Source organism: Homarus americanus, unplaced genomic scaffold (genome assembly GCF_018991925.1).
Source record: "Homarus americanus isolate GMGI-L3 unplaced genomic scaffold, GMGI_Hamer_2.0 scaffold367, whole genome shotgun sequence".
Classification (NCBI taxonomy): Eukaryota; Metazoa; Arthropoda; class Malacostraca; order Decapoda; family Nephropidae; genus Homarus; species Homarus americanus.
This window is the reverse complement of record NW_024743709.1, coordinates 8,175,891-8,196,083: the sequence shown is the minus strand read 5'-3', so window position 1 is coordinate 8,196,083 and position 20,193 is coordinate 8,175,891. Positions and strand designations below refer to the sequence as shown.

General features: G+C 43.8%; 1 protein-coding gene across 3 annotated transcripts; it reads left to right on the top strand.

The window, feature by feature from the left end:
• Positions 1 to 631: 631 nt before the first annotated feature.
• LOC121877384 (glucose dehydrogenase [FAD, quinone]-like) lies at positions 632 to 19,932 on the top strand. Of its 3 annotated transcripts, none has more exons than XM_042383123.1 (14): positions 632 to 675; positions 4,474 to 4,620; positions 5,780 to 5,982; positions 6,255 to 6,444; positions 6,577 to 6,711; positions 12,302 to 12,423; positions 13,231 to 13,287; positions 15,025 to 15,138; positions 15,466 to 15,622; positions 16,976 to 17,133; positions 17,471 to 17,648; positions 18,015 to 18,088; positions 18,270 to 18,421; positions 18,530 to 19,932. In XM_042383123.1, exons 2-14 carry the CDS (start codon positions 4,479 to 4,481, stop codon positions 18,678 to 18,680), a joined length of 1,833 nt encoding a protein of 610 aa, XP_042239057.1. In that variant the 5' UTR covers positions 632 to 675; positions 4,474 to 4,478; the 3' UTR covers positions 18,681 to 19,932. The 3 variants fall into 3 exon arrangements, with proteins under 3 accessions (XP_042239057.1, XP_042239058.1, XP_042239059.1); XM_042383124.1 differs by lacking the exon at positions 632 to 675 and adding an exon at positions 697 to 717; XM_042383125.1 differs by lacking the exon at positions 632 to 675 and adding an exon at positions 4,076 to 4,090.
• The last annotated feature ends 261 nt before the right edge of the window (positions 19,933 to 20,193 follow it).

Sequence of the window (20,193 nt, the reverse complement as noted above, 5' to 3'; positions counted from 1 at the left end):
CTACATGTCTGCCTCATACTCTCATACACTCTACATGTCTGCCTCATACTCTCACGCACTCTACATGTCTGCCTCATACTCTCACGCACTCTACATGTCTGCCCCATACTCTCACGCACTCTACATGTCTGCCTCATACTCTCACGCACTCTACATGTCTGCCTCATACTCTCACTCACTCTACTGTACATGTCTTATCTCACATCGTCAATATAATTATAGTGAAACTAATATAGGTTAAATTTTTTGTTATATATAGTAAAATGTTACATTGGAACTTTCATTTTTGTTTTGCATTACTTCTGTAGTTTGATTATGTAATAAAAAAAATAGTTTGTAGTTGATGTAATATAATAAATATATTTTTGTACCCTTTTTTTTATCTTTGTGAATTGTTATTGTATTATTATGTGTTCTTAACTACAGGAAAGTTGCAATGGGAGAACTATTTTGGTATTAATGTGTGCGTGTGTGTGTGTGTGTGTGTGTGTGTCCGGTTACATCATTCAGATTTTAAGACTTTTTATTAATATGAACATCATGTTTTTTCGGTGAGCGGAACTGGTTACTAGGAGGGGGGGGGGGTTGAGTTTGGTCAGTGGTCTATTGGAGGAACGAGTTGTGTGTGTCAGTGTAAGTAGAGTGGTGGTGGTGGTCGTGTGTGTATGTGCCAGTGTAAGTAGAGTGGTGGTGATGGTTGTGTGTGTATGTGTCAGTGTAAGTAGAGTGGTGGTGATGGTCGGTGTGTGTGTGTCAGTGTCAAGTGGTGGTGAGTGGTCGTGTGTATGTGTCAGTGTAAGTAGAGTGGTGGTGATGGTTGTGTGTGTGTGTGTCAGTGTAAGTAGAGTGGTGGTAGTGGTCGTGTGTGTATGTGCCAGTGTAAGTAGAGTGGTGGTGATGGTTGTGTGTGTATGTGTCAGTGTAAAGTAGAGTGGTGGTGATGGTCGTGTGTGTATGTGTCAGTGTAAGTAGAGTGGTGGTGATGTCGTGTGTGATGTGTAAGTAGAGTGGTGGTGTGTGTGTATGTGTCAGTGTAAGTAGAGTGGTGGTGGTGTGTGTATGTGTCAGTGTAAGTAGAGTGGTGGTAGTGGTGTGTGTGTATGTGCAGTGTAAGTAGGTGGTGGTGATGGTGTGTGTGTGTGTCAGTGTAAGTAGGTGGTGGTGAGTGGTCGTGTGTGTATGTGCCAGTGTGTAGGTGGTGGTGGTGGTGTGGTGCCAAGAGTGGTGGTGGTAGTGGTGTGTGTGTCAGTGTAAGTAGAGTGGTGGTAGTGGTCGTGTGTATGTGCCAGTGTAAGTAGAGTGGTGGTGATGGTTGTGTGTGTATGTGTCAGTGTAAGTAGAGTGGTGGTAGTGGTCGTGTGTGTATGTGTCAGTGTGTGAGTGGTGGTATCGTGTGTGTATGTGCCAGTGTAAGTAGAGTGGTGGTATGGTGTGTGTGTGTGTCAGTGTAAAGAGTGGTGGTAGTGGTCGTGTGTGTATGTGCCAGTGTAAGTAGTGGTGGTAGTGGTCGTGTGTGTATGTGCCAGTGTGGTGGTGGTAGTGGTCGTGTGTGTGTCAGTGTAAGTAGAGTGGTAGTATGTGCCAGTGTAAGTGGTGGTAGTGGTCGTGTATGTGTTGTGCAGTGTAAGTAGAGTGGTGGTGAGGTGTGTGTGTAAGTAGAGTGGTGGTGATGGTCGTGTGTGTGTCAGTGTAAGTAGAGTGGTGGTAGTGGTCGTGTGTGTGTGTCAGTGTAAATAGAGTGGTGGTAGTGTGTGTATGTGCCAGTGTAAGTAGAGTGGTGTAGTGGTGTGTGTGTGTAAGTGTAAGGAGTGGTGGTAGTGGTCGTGTGTGTGTGTGTCAGTGTAAGTAGAGTGGTGGTGAGTGGTCGTGTGTGTATGTGCCAGTGTAAGTAGAGTGGTGGTAGTGGTCGTGTGTGTGTGTCAGTGTAAGTAGAGTGGTGGTGATGGTCGTGTGTGTATGTGCCAGTGTAAGTAGAGTGGTGGTGGTGGTCGTGTGTCAGTGTAAGTAGAGTGGTGTGGTGTGTGTGTGTCAGTGTAAGTAGAGTGGTGGTAGTGGTCGTGTGTGTAGTGGTAGTAGTGGTGGTAGTGGTCGTGTGTGTGTGTGTGTCAGTGTGTAGAGTGAGTGGTAAGTGGTGGTGTGGTGTGTGTGTCAGTGTAGTAGAGTGGTGGTAGTGGTCGTGTGTGTATGTGCCAGTGTAAGTAGAGTGGGTGGTAGTGTGTGTGTGTGTGTCAGTGTAAGTAGAGTGGTGGTAGTGGTCGTGTGTGTAAGTGTGTGTGAGAGTGGTGGTAGTGGTCGTGTGTGTATGTGCCAGTGTAGAGTGGTGGTGTGTGTGTGTGTGTCAGTGTCAGAGTGGTGGTAGTGGTCGTGTGTATGTGCCAGTGTAAGTAGAGTGGTGGTAGTGGTCGTGTGTGTGTCAGTGTAAGTAAGTGGTGGTAGTGGTCGTGTGTGTATGTGCCAGTGTAAGTAGAGTGGTGGTGATGGTCGTGTGTGTGTGTGTCAGTAAGTGGTGGTGGTGGTCGTGTGTGTATGTGCCAAGTGGTGGTGTGGTCGTGTGTGTCAGTGTAAGTAGAGGGTGGTGGTCGTGTGTATGTGCCAGTGTAAAGAGAGTGGTGGTAGTGGTATGTGTGTGTGCCAGTGTAAGTAGAGTGTGGTAGTGGTCGTGTGTGTGCCAAGAGTGGTGGTGATGGTCGTGTGTGTGTGTCAGTGTAGAGAGTGGTGTGAGTGGTCGTGTGTGTATGTGCCAGTGTAAGTAGAGTGGTGGTAGTCGTGTGTGTGTGTCAGTGTAAGTAGAGTGGTGGTGGTGGTCGTGTGTGTGTGTCAGTGCAAGTAGAGTGGTGGTAGTGGTCGTGTGTGTATGTGCCAGTGTAAGTAGAGTGGTGGTGATGGTCGTGTGTGTGTGTCAGTGTAAGTAGAGTGGTGGTAGTGGTCGTGTGTGTGTGCCAGTGTGGCAGAGTGGTAGTGGTCGTGTGTGTGTGTCAGTGTAAGAGAGGTGGTAGTGGTCTGTGTATGTGCCAGTGTAAGTAGGTGGTGGTGATGGTCGTGTGTGTGTGTCAGTAAGTAGAGTGGTGGTAGTGGTCGTGTGTGTATGTGCCAGTGTAAGTAGAGTGGTGGTAGTGGTCGTGTGTGTGTCAGTAAGTAGAGTGGTGGTGGTGGTCGTGTGTGTGTCAAGAGTGGTGGTAGTGGTCGTGTGTGTATGTGCAGTGTAGAGTAGAGTGGTGGTAGGTCGTGTATGTGTGTAAGTAGAGTGGTGGTAGTGGTCGTGTGTGTCAGTGTAAGTAGAGTGGTGGTAGTGGTGTGTGTGTGCCAGTGTAAGTAGAGTGGTGGTAGTGGTCGTGTGTCAGTGTAAGTAGAGTAGAGTAGTGGTGGTGGTGGTCGTGTGTGTATGCCAGTGTAAGTAAGTGGTGGTAGTGGTCGTGTGTGTGTGTCAGTGTAAGTAGAGTGGTGGTAGTGGTCGTGTGTGTGTGTCAGTGTAAGTAGAGTGGTGGTAGTGGTCGTGTGTGTGTGTCAGTCAGAGTGGTGGTAGTGGTGTGTGTATGTGTCAGTGTAAGTGGTGGTGGTGGTCGTGTATCAGTGTAAGTAGAGTGGTGGTGATGGTCGTGTATGTGCCAGTGTAAGTAGAGTGGTGGTAGGTGGTCGTGTGTGTGTGTCAGTGTAGTAGAGTGGTGGTAGTGGTGTGTGTGTCAGTGTAAGTAGAGTGGTGGTAGTGGTCGTGTGTGTGTGTCAGTGTAAGTAGAGTGGTGGTAGTGGTCGTGTGTGTGTGTCAGTGTAAGTAGAGTGGTGGTAGTGGTCGTGTGTGTATGTGCCAGTGTACTGTGGCAGAGTGGTGATGGTGGTTGTGTGTGTGTGTCAGTGTACTGTAAGTAGAGTGGTGATGGTGGCTGTGTGTGTGTGTGTGTCAGTGTAAGTAGAGTGGTGGTAGTGGTCGTGTGTGCGCCAGGTGTAGAGTGGTGGTGGTCGTGTGTATGTGCCAGTGTAAGTAGAGTGGTGGTAGTGGTCGTGTGTATGTGCCAGTGTAAGTAGAGTGGTGGTGGTGGTCGTGTGTATGTGCCAGTGTAGTAGAGTGGTGGTGGTCGTGTGTGTATGTGCCAGTGTACTGTAAGTAGAGTGGTGATGGTGGTTGTGTGTGTATGTGTCAGTGTGTGTGTGTGTGTCAGTGTAAGTAGAGTGGTGGTAGTGGTCGTGTGTGTGTGTGTGTCAGTGTAAGTAGAGTGGTGGTGGTGGTCGTGTGTGTGTGTGTGTGTGTGCGTGTGTGTGTGTGCGTGTGTGTGTAAGATACAGTATAGCACAGGAACATATGACGTGCTGAGTGGTAATGACAGCAGGATAAATTTGTCGGGTTGTAACAGTAGCTGGCTAACTTGACAGAGTGAGGACAAGAGGCAAAACACTATAGTATGTTGAGTAAATAAGAGCATCCATATAACTCTATTTACTAAGAACGCAGAACCTAACCTAACCTACCTTAACCTCCAGAGAAGATGGCGAGGCAGCTATTACACTTAACCCGGGGGACCTTGAATGGGATGCTGCGGCTCCTGCTTTTGGTGCTCTTCCCTGGGACGCCACGACACGACTACGACGCCTCCGACGACCTCTTACTCCAGTACGACTTCATCGTCGGTAAGTTACAGCCACTGATACTCCTCGTCACCTGGTATGTTGTGGTAATGGTGAGTGTTGTGGTGATGGTGAGTGTTGTGGTGGTGGTGACACTGTTGTGATGATGATGACAGTGTTGTGATGCTGGTGACAGTGTTGTGCTGGAAGTGGTGACGGTGTTGTGATGAGGCCTATACGATCAAGTGAACTTCTCTTTCTTCATCACAGCCTCTGAGAAGAAACACTCTAGTTCCGTTCAGTTCAGTTTTATTCAGTAAAATCGTCATACAATTACATATAGATTCAATATGTGTACAGACAAAGCAGATACACAATATACATACACAGGAAATGTATACAAAACTTGTATCTCGACAGTGTGGAGGCAAATAAACGAAGATAAACAATAAGGTCAATGTCATACACTTGTCTAGCCACTACGTATTGTACCACCTGTTTGGGAAGACAAGAAGGAAATAGCTTATACTGAACTGGTTAATAAATATCTCTGACCGTAAGTGTGGATGACTTGGTGGTGGAGGGTGACGTGGACGGGTGACGTGGATGACTTGTTAGTGGTGGTGGATGGGTGACGTGGATGACATGCTGGTGGTGGGTGACGTGGACGGGTGACGTGGATGACTTGTTAGTGGTGGTGGATGGGTGACGTGGATGACATGCTGGTGGTGGGTGACGTGGTTGTAAGACTCATCATCTATCAACACACAACTGTATCACAAACTCTTCCTCTAGGATGATTAAGGTCACGAAACTCTACATTGCTCACACATTACAGTATATTGGAGCTGGTGACAGTGTACAAGGTTAAATTATAAGACCCTACATAACAGATTCTTCTTTACAACTATAAACTAGACTTGGTTTTCCGGACGATCGAGAGAAAGTGATTAATTACATAGTATTGGTCATATTTACGGTGACTAAATTTACTGTCACGTAAAAAAGAAAGTTCCCTTGTACTCCTTTTCGAAGCTGTGCCAAACCTAAGTGAGATACAAGTGTAATCTTTGGGTAGAGAAGCAGTTTCGAGATTCGCTCAAGTAATTCGGGGTCTCATATGTATGAAAGGATATTATATTTATGATAACATATTAATGAAATAGTTCCCTTATGTTTTGTACTTGACATGCTTGCTATAACCCAATGTTTGTGTGGACAGTTGGGTCAGGGTCGGCGGGAGGCGTGTTGGCGTCGCGTCTGTCCGAGGTGGCGGAGTGGCGGGTGTTGCTGCTGGAGGCTGGAGGACCACCGCCCCCTGAGAGTGTCGTTCCGGCATTCAGCATCAACCTCGATCGCAGCGACGTTGACTGGAACTACAGAACAGTACCGCAATCTTTTGGACTGAGAGGCTACAACGATAACGTGAGTACATGAGAAATTGATGGTGGTGAGGAAGGTGCTCAGTTAGATCCAGATTTAGCTGTGCTGACTGTTTACAAAAGAACTGTGAGGAGACGTTCATAGATCTATGTAGTGTAGTGTAGTTTTCTTTGGCAGTTTGGCTCACATGTGTTTTTATGGACGTATACAGTGTATTAATTATGTCTACTAATTGACAAATGTTAGGTTAGGATGGTTAATCTTCCGGTGAAATAACCTGGGGGACGAATCTTCAAGTGATCTATTTATTACAGAAGAGCCCTACCCCTTTGGGTCGTGTCCTGGGCGGCGGCTCTTCCATAAACTGGCTACTGTACGTCCGTGGCAACAGGCGGGATTTCGACAACTGGGAGGCGATGGGCAACCCTGGCTGGCGGTACAAGGACGCCCTCAAGTACTTCAAGAAGGCGGAGGACTACAGAGGAACCCATAATGCTGATACAGGTTAGTGAAGAGTTCACCCTGAGATCAACAACAATTATTTCTCTCTCTCTCTCTCTCTCCCAAGCAACATCAAATAACGATAATACAGGTTTTTCAAAGACTTAAAAACACCGTTTTGTATCTGGGGAGCAGCTGTGTACCACGGTCGAGGCGGACCTCTGACGGTGGAAGAGCAGAGCTACAGCGAGCCCGTATCCAGAGGGATCCTGAAAGCGGGTCAGCAGCTGGGCTACAACCTCATCGACTACAACGGACCAGAACAGATTGGTAAGGGCAAGTGAAAGGCTTTTAGAGAGATGAAATCGCTGTTTCATCCTGATAGTAGCGCTAACACTGTACTGTACCACACTTGTAGTAGCGCTAACACTGTACTGTACCACACTTGTAGTAGTGCTGACACTGTACTGTACCACACTTGTAGTAGTGCTAACACTGTACTGTACCACACTTGTAGTAGCGCTAACACTGTACTGTACCACACTTGTAGTAGTGCTAACACTGTACTGTACCACACTTGTAGTAGTGCTAACACTGTACTGTACCACACTTGTAGTAGTGCTAACACTGTACTGTACCACACTTGTAGTAGTGCTGACACACTGTACTGTAGTAGCACACACTGTACTTGTAGTAGTGCTAACACTGTACTGTACCACACTTGTAGTAGTGCTAACACTGTACTGTACCACACTTGTAGTAGTGCTAACACTGTACACACTTGTAGTAGTGCTAACTGTACTGCACCACACTTGTAGTAGTGCTAACACTGTACTGTACACACTTGTAGTAGTGCTAACACTGTACTGTACACACTTGTAGTAGTGCTGACACTGTACTGTACCACACTTGTAGTAGTGCTAACACTGTACCACAGTTGTAGTAGTGCTAACACTGCACCACACTTGTAGTAGTGCTAACACTGTACCACACTTGTAGTAGTGCTAACACTGTACCACAATTTGTAGTAGTGCCACACTAGTAGTGCTAACACTGTACTGTACCACACTTGTAGTAGTGCTAACACTGTACCACAGTTGTAGTAGTGCTAACACTGCACCACACTTGTACTGCACCACACTTGTACTAACACTGTACTGTACCACACTTGTAGTAGTGCTAACACTGTACCACACTTGTAGTAGTGCTAACACTGTACCACACTTGTAGTAGTGCTAACACTGCACCACACTTGTAGTAGTGCTAACACTGTACTGTACCTCACTTGTAGTAGTGCTAACACTGTACTGTACCACACATGTAGTAGTGCTAACACTGTACTGTACCTCACTTGTAGTAGTGCTAACACTGTACTGTACCACACTTGTAGTAGTGCTAACACTGTACTGTACCACACTTGTAGTAGTGCTAACACTGACACACTATCAGTATCATTATCACTGCCAATCAATCAATCAGAGTACCATCCTCATTATTTGAGGGTTGGCGACCCCAGTCCTCCACTCTAAACGTTCTCGGGCTGTTTTTACCAAATCTCCAAGGTTTTGTATCTCTCTTGGGGTCCAGTTTTTAATTCCATTCTTCCATCCCAGTCTCTGCCTTCCCCTGGTCCTCCTACCCTCAACTTTACCCATTAATATTTCTGTTATTATCCCCTCATCCCTATTTATATGACCAAAGTATCTAATTTTTCTTTTTCTGTACATTTCAATTATTTCTCTTCAAGTTTTTGCTAATCACAGTACTTCTTCATTTGTTTTCCTGTCAGTGTAACTTATTCTTAACATAAGCGTATAAGACCACGTTTCAAAGGCCTCTAACCTCTTTCTGGTGTCTGCTGAAAGTGTCCACATATCTGAGTCAAATATATTAGCCCATTCATACCCATTTGTTTTATAAATTCTTCTGGAAGCTGATCAACCCCACAATCTTTATTAATTTTTATTTTGCTCACAGCTGTCCCAACTTCTGTTTCTAGAATTGGTGGTTCGATTTTTATTTCGTTTTCGCTTCTTACGTCTACTCTATCCTTATCATTACATAGTTCTTCGACTTACTCTGCCCATCTCTCTTTTTTATCTTTTCTGTCTCAAATAGGATCTTATTGTCTTTACTTTTAAGAGTTCCACCCCAAAGTTATTTAATTTTTTTCTGGTTCATTTGTTTAAACTTTCTATACATTTCCCTACAGTTATGCCATCTGTCATCACCTTCCATCTACTTGCATTTCCTTTCTAGATCATCTTCTGTGGCCTGTCTACATTACTTTTGAATTTATATGCTTTTTTTTTTTACTCACTTCGTTTTATATAATTCTTCGTCTCTCTATTTTCTTTAAGTGAATCATTTACTTAACTCGGGCAAGGGTGATTTTTTAAATTTATTTGCTTGTATATTTTCTTTTTTTACTTACCCTGACAAGTTTTGGGGGGAAATATACTTGCTCGGATTTTTTTTATGGGAAAGGTTAAATAAACAGCATAAAACATTAAAGTTCATTGTGTGTATCAGCTCAGAGATCACTTGCCTAAATTGTTTAAGTGGCAGTAACCCTTGTCTTGTGATGTCATAACTTCTGTCACCTTACTATTGTCTCCTTGTATACAACCCAACAGAATCCGGCCTCTTTGTTCCTTGAAATTTCTCTCCTTTACTTCAAGCTCATCCGGAGTTTCTTACGCTCTTCTCTCTTCACACTCGCGTCGTTTAGAGTTTCAGAGAGAATAAAAACACGAATCGCTTGGAATTGATATACAGAGTAGATCCAATTACCACCAATTACGATTTTTTTCACATAATTGCAACACCACACACATTGTAGATCTCTTCTATAGACCTCACACCATGGTCCAGGGGCTCCACCCGACGTGGCATAACCTCAGCATTACTTAACAGATCCAGACAACGTCATCGGGAAAACAGGTCAACGAGTTTTACACGATTTCTTGCTTAAAGTGAGTGTGTTAAATGGCGCGTGAGGTCGTAGTGAGCGTGTGGTTTAATTATAGTGATTGACCACGATACTATCTAACCTAATTATAGCAGTTAACAATATTACTTTCTGTTGTTATAATACTCAGTTATTTAAATGGAAATAAGATTGGCTCTGATCATGTTTCTGGCCTCACTTTGAAAAATAAAACACCTTAGCTTACATATCTTGAGGATAATCTATTGACATTTTACAGAGAGACGAGTACAACCTTCATTTCCTCCTTCTTTTTTACCTCCCCCCTTTTTCCCCTTCTCCTCCCCGCTTTTCTCTTCTTCTCTCTCCTTTCCCACCTGACGACATTCTCTATGAGCATCACTTCCCCGGGACTCACAGTGACATGACACCCAGAAGCACAGACATACAAGGAACTGTGTATCCGGTGATGTGATCAAACTCCCATTGGCTCTGAGAAATGGAGATGGTCAGTGACTGGGGAAGTAAGAGTCAGTTTTTGCGGCTCGCCTTCTACTACTTTTTGTAACCACACATGAGGCGGGTACATAGCATATTACCCACTTACCTCATTATACCCCTTAACCCACAGAGTCACAGACCCCATTAAACCCCTTACCCACGGACCCCATTAAACCCCTTACCCACGGACCCCATTAAACCCCTTACCCACGGACCCCATTAACCCCATTACCCACAGACCCCATTAACACCATTACCCACGGACCCCATTAACCCCATTACCCACGGACCTCCTCAAACCCCTTAATAAAATGGGCTCCTTAAGCAAATGGGCCTCCTTAACCCCTTTAACCAACGGACTTCCTTAACTTCCTGTTGAATCACAAACGGTAAACTTGTATTGAATCCCACACGAACGGTAAACAGATGGCTCTGTCACGTACTAAAAACCTCAAGTTAAGAGTTTAAGGTTTACTCAGAGCCTCCAAGGAATACTTAGTCCAATACTTATGAAAGATGTCAACTAGAAGTTTTTCTCGTGAAGTAAGTAGTAGTGTGTTGCAGTGGAGTATCAGAATAGTAATAGTAAATCTTAGCTATCACGCTCATAGTTTATCTTAATACTAATATGTATACAAATTTCAACAACTGGATAGGCTTGGTTACGACACGATGCCGGCCCTACGTCAGGGATGGTCAAATACACCAGAATTTAAAGTAATAAATGACAAAGTAGACACTAGTTGGAACACGTAAGTCACATAATGAGCACCTGAGTGATAAGTATCACCTAAGTTGCACATATATGCTAAGACTGAACATATAATTTAGACGGCTTACGGTCAATTCGCCCACAAGTCCATTCGCCCACATTTAGAATTTTATTCGCCCGCACTTAGGAGTCGGTTGGCCCACACCTGAAGTCAGTTCGCCCACACTTAGGAGTCGGTTGGCCCACACCTGAAGTCAGTTCGCCCACACTTTGTCAAGTTTATTTATGTTTATTCATGTACTGGATAACAATGTAATATATACAAATTAACTGTCTGGTTGTTTATTCGGTGACTTTCAAATATAAAAAGCTATTAAAATACACAAACTAAAACGTTTTAAAATGTCAATCATAGAAGTAACTTAGAGTGGATTTAAGATGTTTGGTCTTGCACGGGTTAGCTTTCGGGCAGACAGTACACTGCCAATATGTTGCATTAGGCCGCCGCATTTTTACGTTATATGTGTACTCTATGCTGTCAATGAGCTTGACTCGACCGTGTTTTGTACCCTCCTCCACGACCTTCAACGTAACATCACACTCTGGTTGCTCGTTAGTGTCTCGTATGGGCGGATTTTCAATTGAAGACTCTAGTTCCATTGGAAGGGGAACTGGTTCCTTTGTGTCTAGTAAGTAATAAAGCAATGTTCCATTACCATGTATGTTCAGTTAAACTACGAAGAAATTACATTGTACACAAATTATATTGTACAAAACGTCTGGATTAAAGTGATACCTTCAGTCCTGGTGCTCTCCACGGCGGGGATAATCATGTCTGATACTGGCATGATACTGTCGGTGCACGAATTGTAACTCCAGTCTATGGAATGACCGGATTTAACAGCTTCCCGGTACTCAGCTCGAGGTACACAAGTATCACATTTCCTGTGCTGCCACTTCCCACACTCGTCGCACTGTAGATCTTCTTGCCGTGCCCGTGCAGGCACATTGCATTGAATGCAATAATCTTGACAGTCTGCCATCTTGACATTGACTGAATAAATCCGCTGGACCTTAAAAATTACGAAACCTACATACGATATTTTCATAGTTTCGAAAACTTTATTGAAGTTCAGTTCTTTACATTGATACAATACTTAGCCTAAATAAAGCAGGTAACAAAACAGGTGTGGGCGAACCGACTCCATAGTGTGGGCGAAATGACTTGTGGGCGAACCGACTCTATAGTGTGGGCGAAATGACCGGATTCCATTTCGACTTTAAAGGTAAAACACCCAAAGATCTCTTAGCAGTAAGGCAGCTGAAACGAGGCTCAGACTGGCGCTGGAGAGTCGAGGATTCCACACATGCTGTTGAAGGGAGGAGGGGAGTGAGTGAGGTGGAGGCTGTGGAGGCAGGCGAACAAAGTCTTATATGGATCCGCCTCACTTGTGGGAAAACTCTCGCGGGTTTGTGACGTCAAGTTTTGATCGAAGACGCTGATTGACTGCTTAATGGCACCTTCTCGGTGACAGATAGGCCTATAGACCGGCGGGGATCACCGAGTCCGTGTTTTCGCGCCAATATTGTGGCGGCGAGACGTGACAGGTCAAACATGAACTGTAAACTTCCGTCGTCTATTTTATGAAAGGTAAACTCTTATTAACTCACACAAGAAGGGCAAACTCCTGTTGACTCACAAAATGTAACCTGTTGACTCCGGTAAACTCAGGCAAACTTGACGTAATTATAATATTTCCTCATCATCACTATCACAGGTTTCAGTTCACTACAGTTCACCACTCAAAATGGCCGACGGGCTTCCACAGCTGAAGTCTACATCAAGCCCGCCTCTACACGACCCAACCTACACGTCGCCTTCAACGCCTACGTCACTAAGGTATACTGCTGTTCTAGGTATACTGTTGTTCTAGGTATACTGTTGTTCTAGGTATACTGTTACTCTAGGTATATTGCTATTCTTGGCATACTACTCTTCTAAGTATACTGTTGTCCCAGGTTAAGTATATTTCTCGCCAGGTATATTCTTACTACTTAAATATTCTTTTGCTGTGACATATTCCAGTCCTATTATACTCTTGTCCGAGTATACTACTGTATACTCCTTCACAGGTATATTCCTTCCTAGGTATACTCACTCTTAATTATACTTCTCCCTACTCCTCTCCATGTACACTCCTACTAAGTATACTCCTCCTTATGTATACTACTCCCATAGTATACTCCTGGCCCAGGGATTTGTCCACACTTTTTAACATGATTGTTATTAAATCAATAAAAAAACCTTGGTAAGTTCTTCACCGCATTAAGAGTAGTGACGATTAAGACTGACAAATACTGTTTTGGGAAATATTGTCAACATTATGAACACTTGAAGTGATATGGTTTAAGTTGTAACCCTTTGAGGACGATGGTTTAATTTTTTGTTTTTATAACCAATAAATGATCGTCTTGAACAGATTGAGGAAGACAAATATAGTCACTAGGAAACAAAATATTTTCTATTCTAATCTTACAAATATGATTTACTGATAAGCTTCAGAACAAAACAATTATCCAACACAGGTAAACATTATGAAACATGAACTTCAAGAGTGTGAATTAATATTGAACGGCTTATGAATAAAAGTCCTCTCAATAAACTGTGGTGAGTCTGTTAAGTACTAAATAACTTGTATTATTTCAGATTCTGTTTGATGAGCATAAGCGAGCACTGGGAGTTCGCTTTGAGCAACGTGGGAAGGTGGGTGTACTGTGTGTTGTGTGAGACGGCTCCCAGTTATTGAATGATGTACTGTACTTGGGGTGACGCGCACACACACACACACACACACACACACACACACACACACACACTACTACTACTACTACTACTACTACTACTACAACTACTACTACTATTATTTTTTTTTTATTATTACTTTTTTAAACGGGGCCTCCATCCACCCCCAATAGACACACTTCGCCGCCATTTTATTACCTTAAAATTAGATATCCTAATACATAAGTAGCTACCCTAACTGTGTTGAATTAGGTGAGCCGCAGATCTATGCGGCATTCAGTGACTGTTACCTCATAGTCAATATCTGCAACTGTTGTCGGCACACTTGCTGAGGAGTATAGGCCGTTGGGATTACACTTGCCTAGTCCATTTCTCCCTATGATTCCCTGCCAAATGTCAGCATCTCTGCCAACTCTGGCATTAAAGTCACCAAGGAGCACAACCTTATCTTCTCTGGGGATAGAGATTAACACTCTGTCAAGGTCTGCATAAAAGGCCTCCTTGATGTCATCCTCTGCATCCATTGTTGGGGCGTATACACTGATTAAAAGGGCATGACGTGAGTGATTCAGTGGAACCCAGAGCATTATGAGGCACTCGTTGTTCCCAACAGGCATTTCAGTTAGCCTGTGTAGGATGCATTGGCGGATGGCAAAGCCAACTCCATGAATGTGGTTTCTCTCCGCAGCAGGCTTACCCTTCCAGAAGAAGGTATAGCCAGACCCCCGTTCTGTGAATTGACCCTCGTCTGGGAACCGGGACTCACTAATGATTGCTATGTCGATGTTGTACCTAGCCAGCTCTTTGCCACAAGGGAGGTTCTTCTTTCAGGACGCTCATTTGTGCCAGTATCCAGAAGGGTCCTGACATTCCATGCAGCGACCATTAGAGGTTGTATAGTTGTTGTTTTTTTATATGGGATTATAATTGAGTTTTCGACCACATAAGGATGACCCTACTGGGTGCGGTTGCCCAGTCAGGTTGGCTCTTTAGGCAGGCTATGTTTAGGACACCTTTTCTAGCCCCCTCCCCATGTGGGGTTAGCAGAGTGGCTCCTCGCAAGGGCTCTTCAGGCACACAGACAGGACCGGATTGCACTGCTGCCTAGATCCCGTTACATAAACGACAATCTTATCTGTGCCGCCCATGTGCAGAGTTGTGACCAGAGATTCCCGGCAGTCATATCTGCCTGTCCCCATCGCCATTCGTCAGTCGTCATAGGACTTTTGGTATAAAGGGGTTTGATGATGATGAGAGGTATGATGAGCTGGATGGTGGCTGCGCTTGAGTTGATTTATGTGGTGAGGCAGGAGCGCAGGCTGCAACCACACATCTTGGCTCTCCCTTTTCCTGATCCAGTGGTGCAAGTGTTGCAACGACTGGGGAGAAGGGGAGTTGTAATGGGCTGCCGATAGCCCAGTTTTTGGGTTTCGCCTTAGTAGCCTGTCCATCAAGCATTGCCTTCTTCCGCCGGTGTAGTCGTTGGTTTCCCATGGTGGTCACCTTTTCCGTCGAAACCGCCGTTGGGGTCTTCTTGGAGCTCTGTAAGCATGTCTGCCTGATGTTGGGCTCCACCGCACACACACACACTCACAAAGTTCTTAACATGTATGATGACATATATGAAACCTAAAAAAAGAGTGCAGTGTTTAGTCTACTGAAGGTGGAACAACAAAATCTGTGTTACTCCCGCTGCAGGTGAGGACGGCGTTGGCACGGAGGGAGGTGGTGCTGTCAGCGGGCGCCGTCGGGTCTCCCAAGTTACTGATGTTGTCTGGTGTCGGCCCCTCACAACACCTGCAGGAGCACCACGTGAGTTATTTCACCTGTACGTTGCCTCTACACACTGACATGTGATGTATCATGAGTATATATACTGGTAACAGGCGCTGAAGGTAGTGACACAAAACATAAAAAGAATAACAATGAATATAATTGTTATCGATGTTCAGAAATAGTCATCTTGTGTTTGTATTCATAATTTGTGTTCCCAGTTACAAGCAGAATGTACAGTGAAGGACGATTTGATTCACTAAACCACATCCTGACCAATAGCAGGGAGGCTGGCGGTCAAATGGTTCTCCACCAACACCAGTTGGTTGGTAGGCAGGTGGTGCAACACTCTCTTGCTATCCTCAGATCCCCGTGGTGGCGGACGTGGCCGGGGTGGGCGAGAACTTCCACGACCACCCTGGGGTCTATGGCCTCACCTGGATTGTCAACAAGAACTCCGCCGGGAATATACTGTCTCTCGTGGCCCCCAGCTCCATAAAAAACTACCTTACGAACGGCCAGGGTGAGCTCATTGATGTTAACAGTTGTGTTTAATCATTGCCTGTACACGTAACGCATTATTTACCATTTGAATACGTTGACTAAATCCACTGTATACAATGACGTCTTACTCAAGAGAAGAATTCATTGTATTCAAGGGTCAGGGTAATTTATAGTAAATACACCTTTTCACATATACGTTGAGACACTGTTATATACCTATTTGACAAATTTCATAACCGAATGACAGAACACATATCGAATGACAATCTAAAATAACTGTTCGTTCATGCTAACGGAAATGACTGACATAAGTTATGAAATTGACAGCCGTGAACAACAAACCGACAGTCTACATATAGTTTGAGAATGTAACAATTGGAGAATGACATACCACCAACAGTTATTTTAGATTGTCATTCGATATGTGTTCTGTCATTCGGTTATGAAATTTGTCAAATAGGTATATAACAGTGTCTCAACGTATATGTGAAAAGGTGTACTATATGTGAAGTTCCAGTCACACAAATTTCCTGGGTGGCAAAGATCCGGATGAAACGTTTCATTTAAGATGTATATCCGGCTATATACATTTATAATCTCAAAATACTGCATGTTAACATTGTAAATAAATTAAAAAACTGAACTAGTGCCGTGTAGAAAAGTAACATGCGGGTAAAAAAAATCCATCCCTCTCCTGTTGAAGAAGGGCCCTGGGGTGATAAATAAGAGAGAGAGAGAAAGATGCTGGAGTCCGCACCTAAGCTTCCCGACCGCAGTCCGCTAATTGAGTTACTCTGGATCACAGCATCGTAATCATGGGAAGGGACATTATATTCAAAGGGTTGTAACGTACTGAAAGGGGTTGATTAACTTAACCTAATATTCTAGCCAAACCACTTTCACTTATGTCCGTGATCAATGGGACCGGTTCAACATCTTTTGATAAGAAATTAGTTAATACTAGACAAAATTAAAACTGCGCAGTTGACAGAGCCACTATATACACATTCAAATGAAAAATGTAAGTGTCGACGACAGCACCAGAGGTGTGTAATGGGATGCAATGAATAGCAGGACCAGGGAGTCTATAATGTCCAGTTTGCGCGAAGAAGAATTAATCAGATCAAAGGTTTTTTGACGTGGCGCAGAGATAATTCTCGACAGAATCAGAAGAAAGGAGCCATTTTAATCATTCATAACATCTACATCATTATACTGCTATTTGTATATAAGTAATAAAACAAAACAAAAAACAATGAAATACTTAAACTTATCGAAATGTATCAGGTATCGGGAAAAGTCCCTTCAGTTTGTTCAGTAAGAGGCAACTAACACTAGCGTACATTTACGTCGTCGCATTCCTCGTTCACAGGTCCACTCTCTGTCCCCCTTGGCTTTGAGGCTGTTGCCTGGCTCCCGTCGAAAGAGGGCGACCCTTTATGGCCACAGATACAGTTCCTCTTCTCATCATTGCCAAGCGTCTTCGACCTGGGACTCACCCTTACTACTGCCGTTAACCTCAGGAAAGATGTAAGAACACCAGGTGAAGCGGGTATCCCCCCTCCTTACTGACATGGCTTGAGATTGATGATTGTTTTAACACTGATTCTTATTATATCTTATTTATAATTATGTATGACATCTGTATCACCACCACCACTACCACCGCCACTAACCTAAGTACTACCACCGCCACTAACCTAAGTACCACCACCGCCACTAACCTAAGTACCACCACCGCCACTAATCTGATTACCACTACTCACCTGGCCACCACCACCACTCACCTGGCTACCACTACCACCACTACTGACCTCACCACCATCACCACTACCGCAACTGACCTCACTGCCACCATTACCACCAGCTTGTAGCACAGTACTTCGGTCCGGTGCAGCTGAAGAAAGTGTACCATGCTTACCCCAGCCTGACCCGGCCCAAGAGTCGAGGAACGGTGAGGCTCAGGTCAGGTCACCCTCGGGATGCCCCTCTCATTGACCCCAACTACCTCAGCCATCCTGATGACGTCAAGACATTGATTAAAGGTAATTACAGGAGGCATGTGATTATTATTATTATTATTATTATTATTATTATTATTATTATTATTATTATTATTATTATTATTATTATTATTATTTGTTTCTGTTATAATTGTTTCTTTCCATTATTCGCCTTCCCAGTCTATGTATCTTTCCTTCTCTAAAATATCATAATCGTCATTATTGTCTATCCACAACTACAGTATATCATTCTCATTTGCGTAATATTTTTCCATACATTTACGTTCTTGCTGTTGATGACTTGTTAGCGTGAGGGTAATGTGGGGCGTTTGATAGTTTAGAATAATGATGATGATGATGATGATGATGATGATTAATATGGTTGTGTCACCTGGCTGGCTGCTGCAGCTATCAGGTTCGCTTTGGCACTGGGCAATACATCGGCCCTGAGGGAGGAACACGGCGCCAGGTTCCACGACAAGGTAATGAATGACCCTGTCTTTGCCCGCGCTTTTATACAAACACACGCAGTCATGACGATACGATGAATAATTTACTGATAGAAAACAGATGCAGGATAATAATTGCAATAAAATAATAATTATACAGATAAGAGGTGTGAGTTTTCTTTAGTGGCGTATGTAAGGTGAGTATCGTGTACAGGTGTTGCCGGGGTGTGAGGGGCTGAAGGAGGGGTCAGACAGTTACTGGGAGTGTTACCTGCGTCACATGGTCAGCTCCGCCATACACTTCGCCGGCTCCTGCAAGATGGGTCCCGTCAACGATTATTACAGCGTCGTCGACCACAACCTCAAGTATGTGGATGTGTCAGAAGACTTGTCATAGTGTCTGTTATGCCAGCTAATTGTAACAAACGTGTGTGTGTGTATGTGTGTGTACACTAACACAAATCCCCTCTACAGGGTGCGGGGCGTGGCAGGACTGAGGGTGATCGACGCCTCCATCATGCCGCTGGTGGTATCTGGCAACACCAACGCTGCAGTTATCATGATCGGTGAGAAGGGCGCCGACCTCATCAAGCAGGATTGGGGCGCCACTGTTGACCCTCTGTGAAGGATATACGTGTAGGGACCTCATCAAGCAGGTGTGGGTCGCCCAGGCTCCAGGTGACCTACTGCGATAAACACCTGAACAAACCTCTCCAACTGTGGCTGGATCATTAATTTTCAGTCGTGCCAAATCATATAGGTTATAAGAGGCTGTCTGCCGTCACAGGAGAACAAAGATCAAGTGCTCGGTGATGTCAAGGAGATAAGATACAAGGAGCGGCTGCTGCTCAGGAATAGTGAGAAGAGGAGGATAAAAAAAAAAGTCCATCACCAACCAAAGGATCTCCCGAGTCAAAGAGGCTCACATGATCGACATGGAGTGAGATGGTACGACAGCGAGGAGCATCGGGGTTAAACACAGCGGGTCTAGTAATAAAACAATATGTTGAAATGTGCCAATATAGTCGAGTGATTAACTGCTGTACTGGAAGGAAGCGACCCCAACACTACACTCGGTGAAGATTCTCGAGGGCGCTAGTGGGATGTACTGCCACAGTCTCTCAACGCTAATAGGATTTTTTTTTCACCTCAGCAGGCCTTAACTTGGTGTCACGTCCTTCCTTTCAATAGTAATGATGAAGAGAAACGGTGAAGTGTTTGAAAAATTACCTTCCTAGCAGGGCTTAGCAAATATAAAATTAATGAAACACTGAAATCCTTGAAGGATTACCATACGCATTTTGTACACTTCCACCTTCCAGATGACCTCGTTGTCATTCTTGTAATCACAGTCACGAACATTCAGGAACGTAGTTGGAGAAAATGAAGTTAAATTTTAAGTATTTTATTTTTGGTCGACAATAATTATAGTTCTCACTGGAATCTTTGGGAAATAAAGTAATTATAAGTGTAATATAACAACATTTTATAGATAATTGTAATTATGACTGAATCTTGGGAGCAGTAATTGTATTTGTAATTTGATTTATCCTAAAAAAAAAGTAATTGACCCCGAACCTGACCCAGCATAACGCGAGAGGTTCCTTATGTACTGGATAACAAAAATGATGTTTATACTGAGGCCGCCAAATATTACTGTAATTGAACAAATTCCTTTTCCTGTGTATATAATTTATTTACTTACCATTACATTCATTAATTTCATTGGAGTAGATAGTAACTAATTTTTATTATTTTTGCATAGAACCTACCTCTGTTGTTATCTTCTCTTTGTTCATGATTACTCTGATGTCTTGTTAACATGTCACCGTCCTCTGTATGTAACTGTACACATATATAGTAATGACAAATATCTACTCCTGTGTTTTGTGTTACCTCTCATGGCAGGGATATACTGTATAGTGTTACTCATGTCTAGCTGTCCGTCTATCTGTCTGTATGTCTGACAACTTTTCCAAAACACTCTTATATTCTTGGCTTGTCACTTCTTCTCTACATGTGGGTTTGGATTATATATTATAATCGCGTCGGAAACAACATGGGAAACATCTTACGGTAAAATACAAAAAGAATAATAACGTGATACTGCAACATCTGAGCATCACACTGTCAAGGTA

Coding starts and splice junctions, on each gene's coding strand:
- LOC121877384 (XM_042383123.1), top strand. CDS start 4,479: ATGGCGAGGCAGCTATTACACTTAACCCGGGGGACCTTGAATGGGATG. Junction 6,445..6,576: donor AACCCATAATGCTGATACAG/GTTAGTGAAGAG, acceptor TCTGGGGAGCAG/CTGTGTACCACGGTCGAGGC. Junction 13,288..15,024: donor GCTTTGAGCAACGTGGGAAG/GTGGGTGTACTG, acceptor CTCCCGCTGCAG/GTGAGGACGGCGTTGGCACG.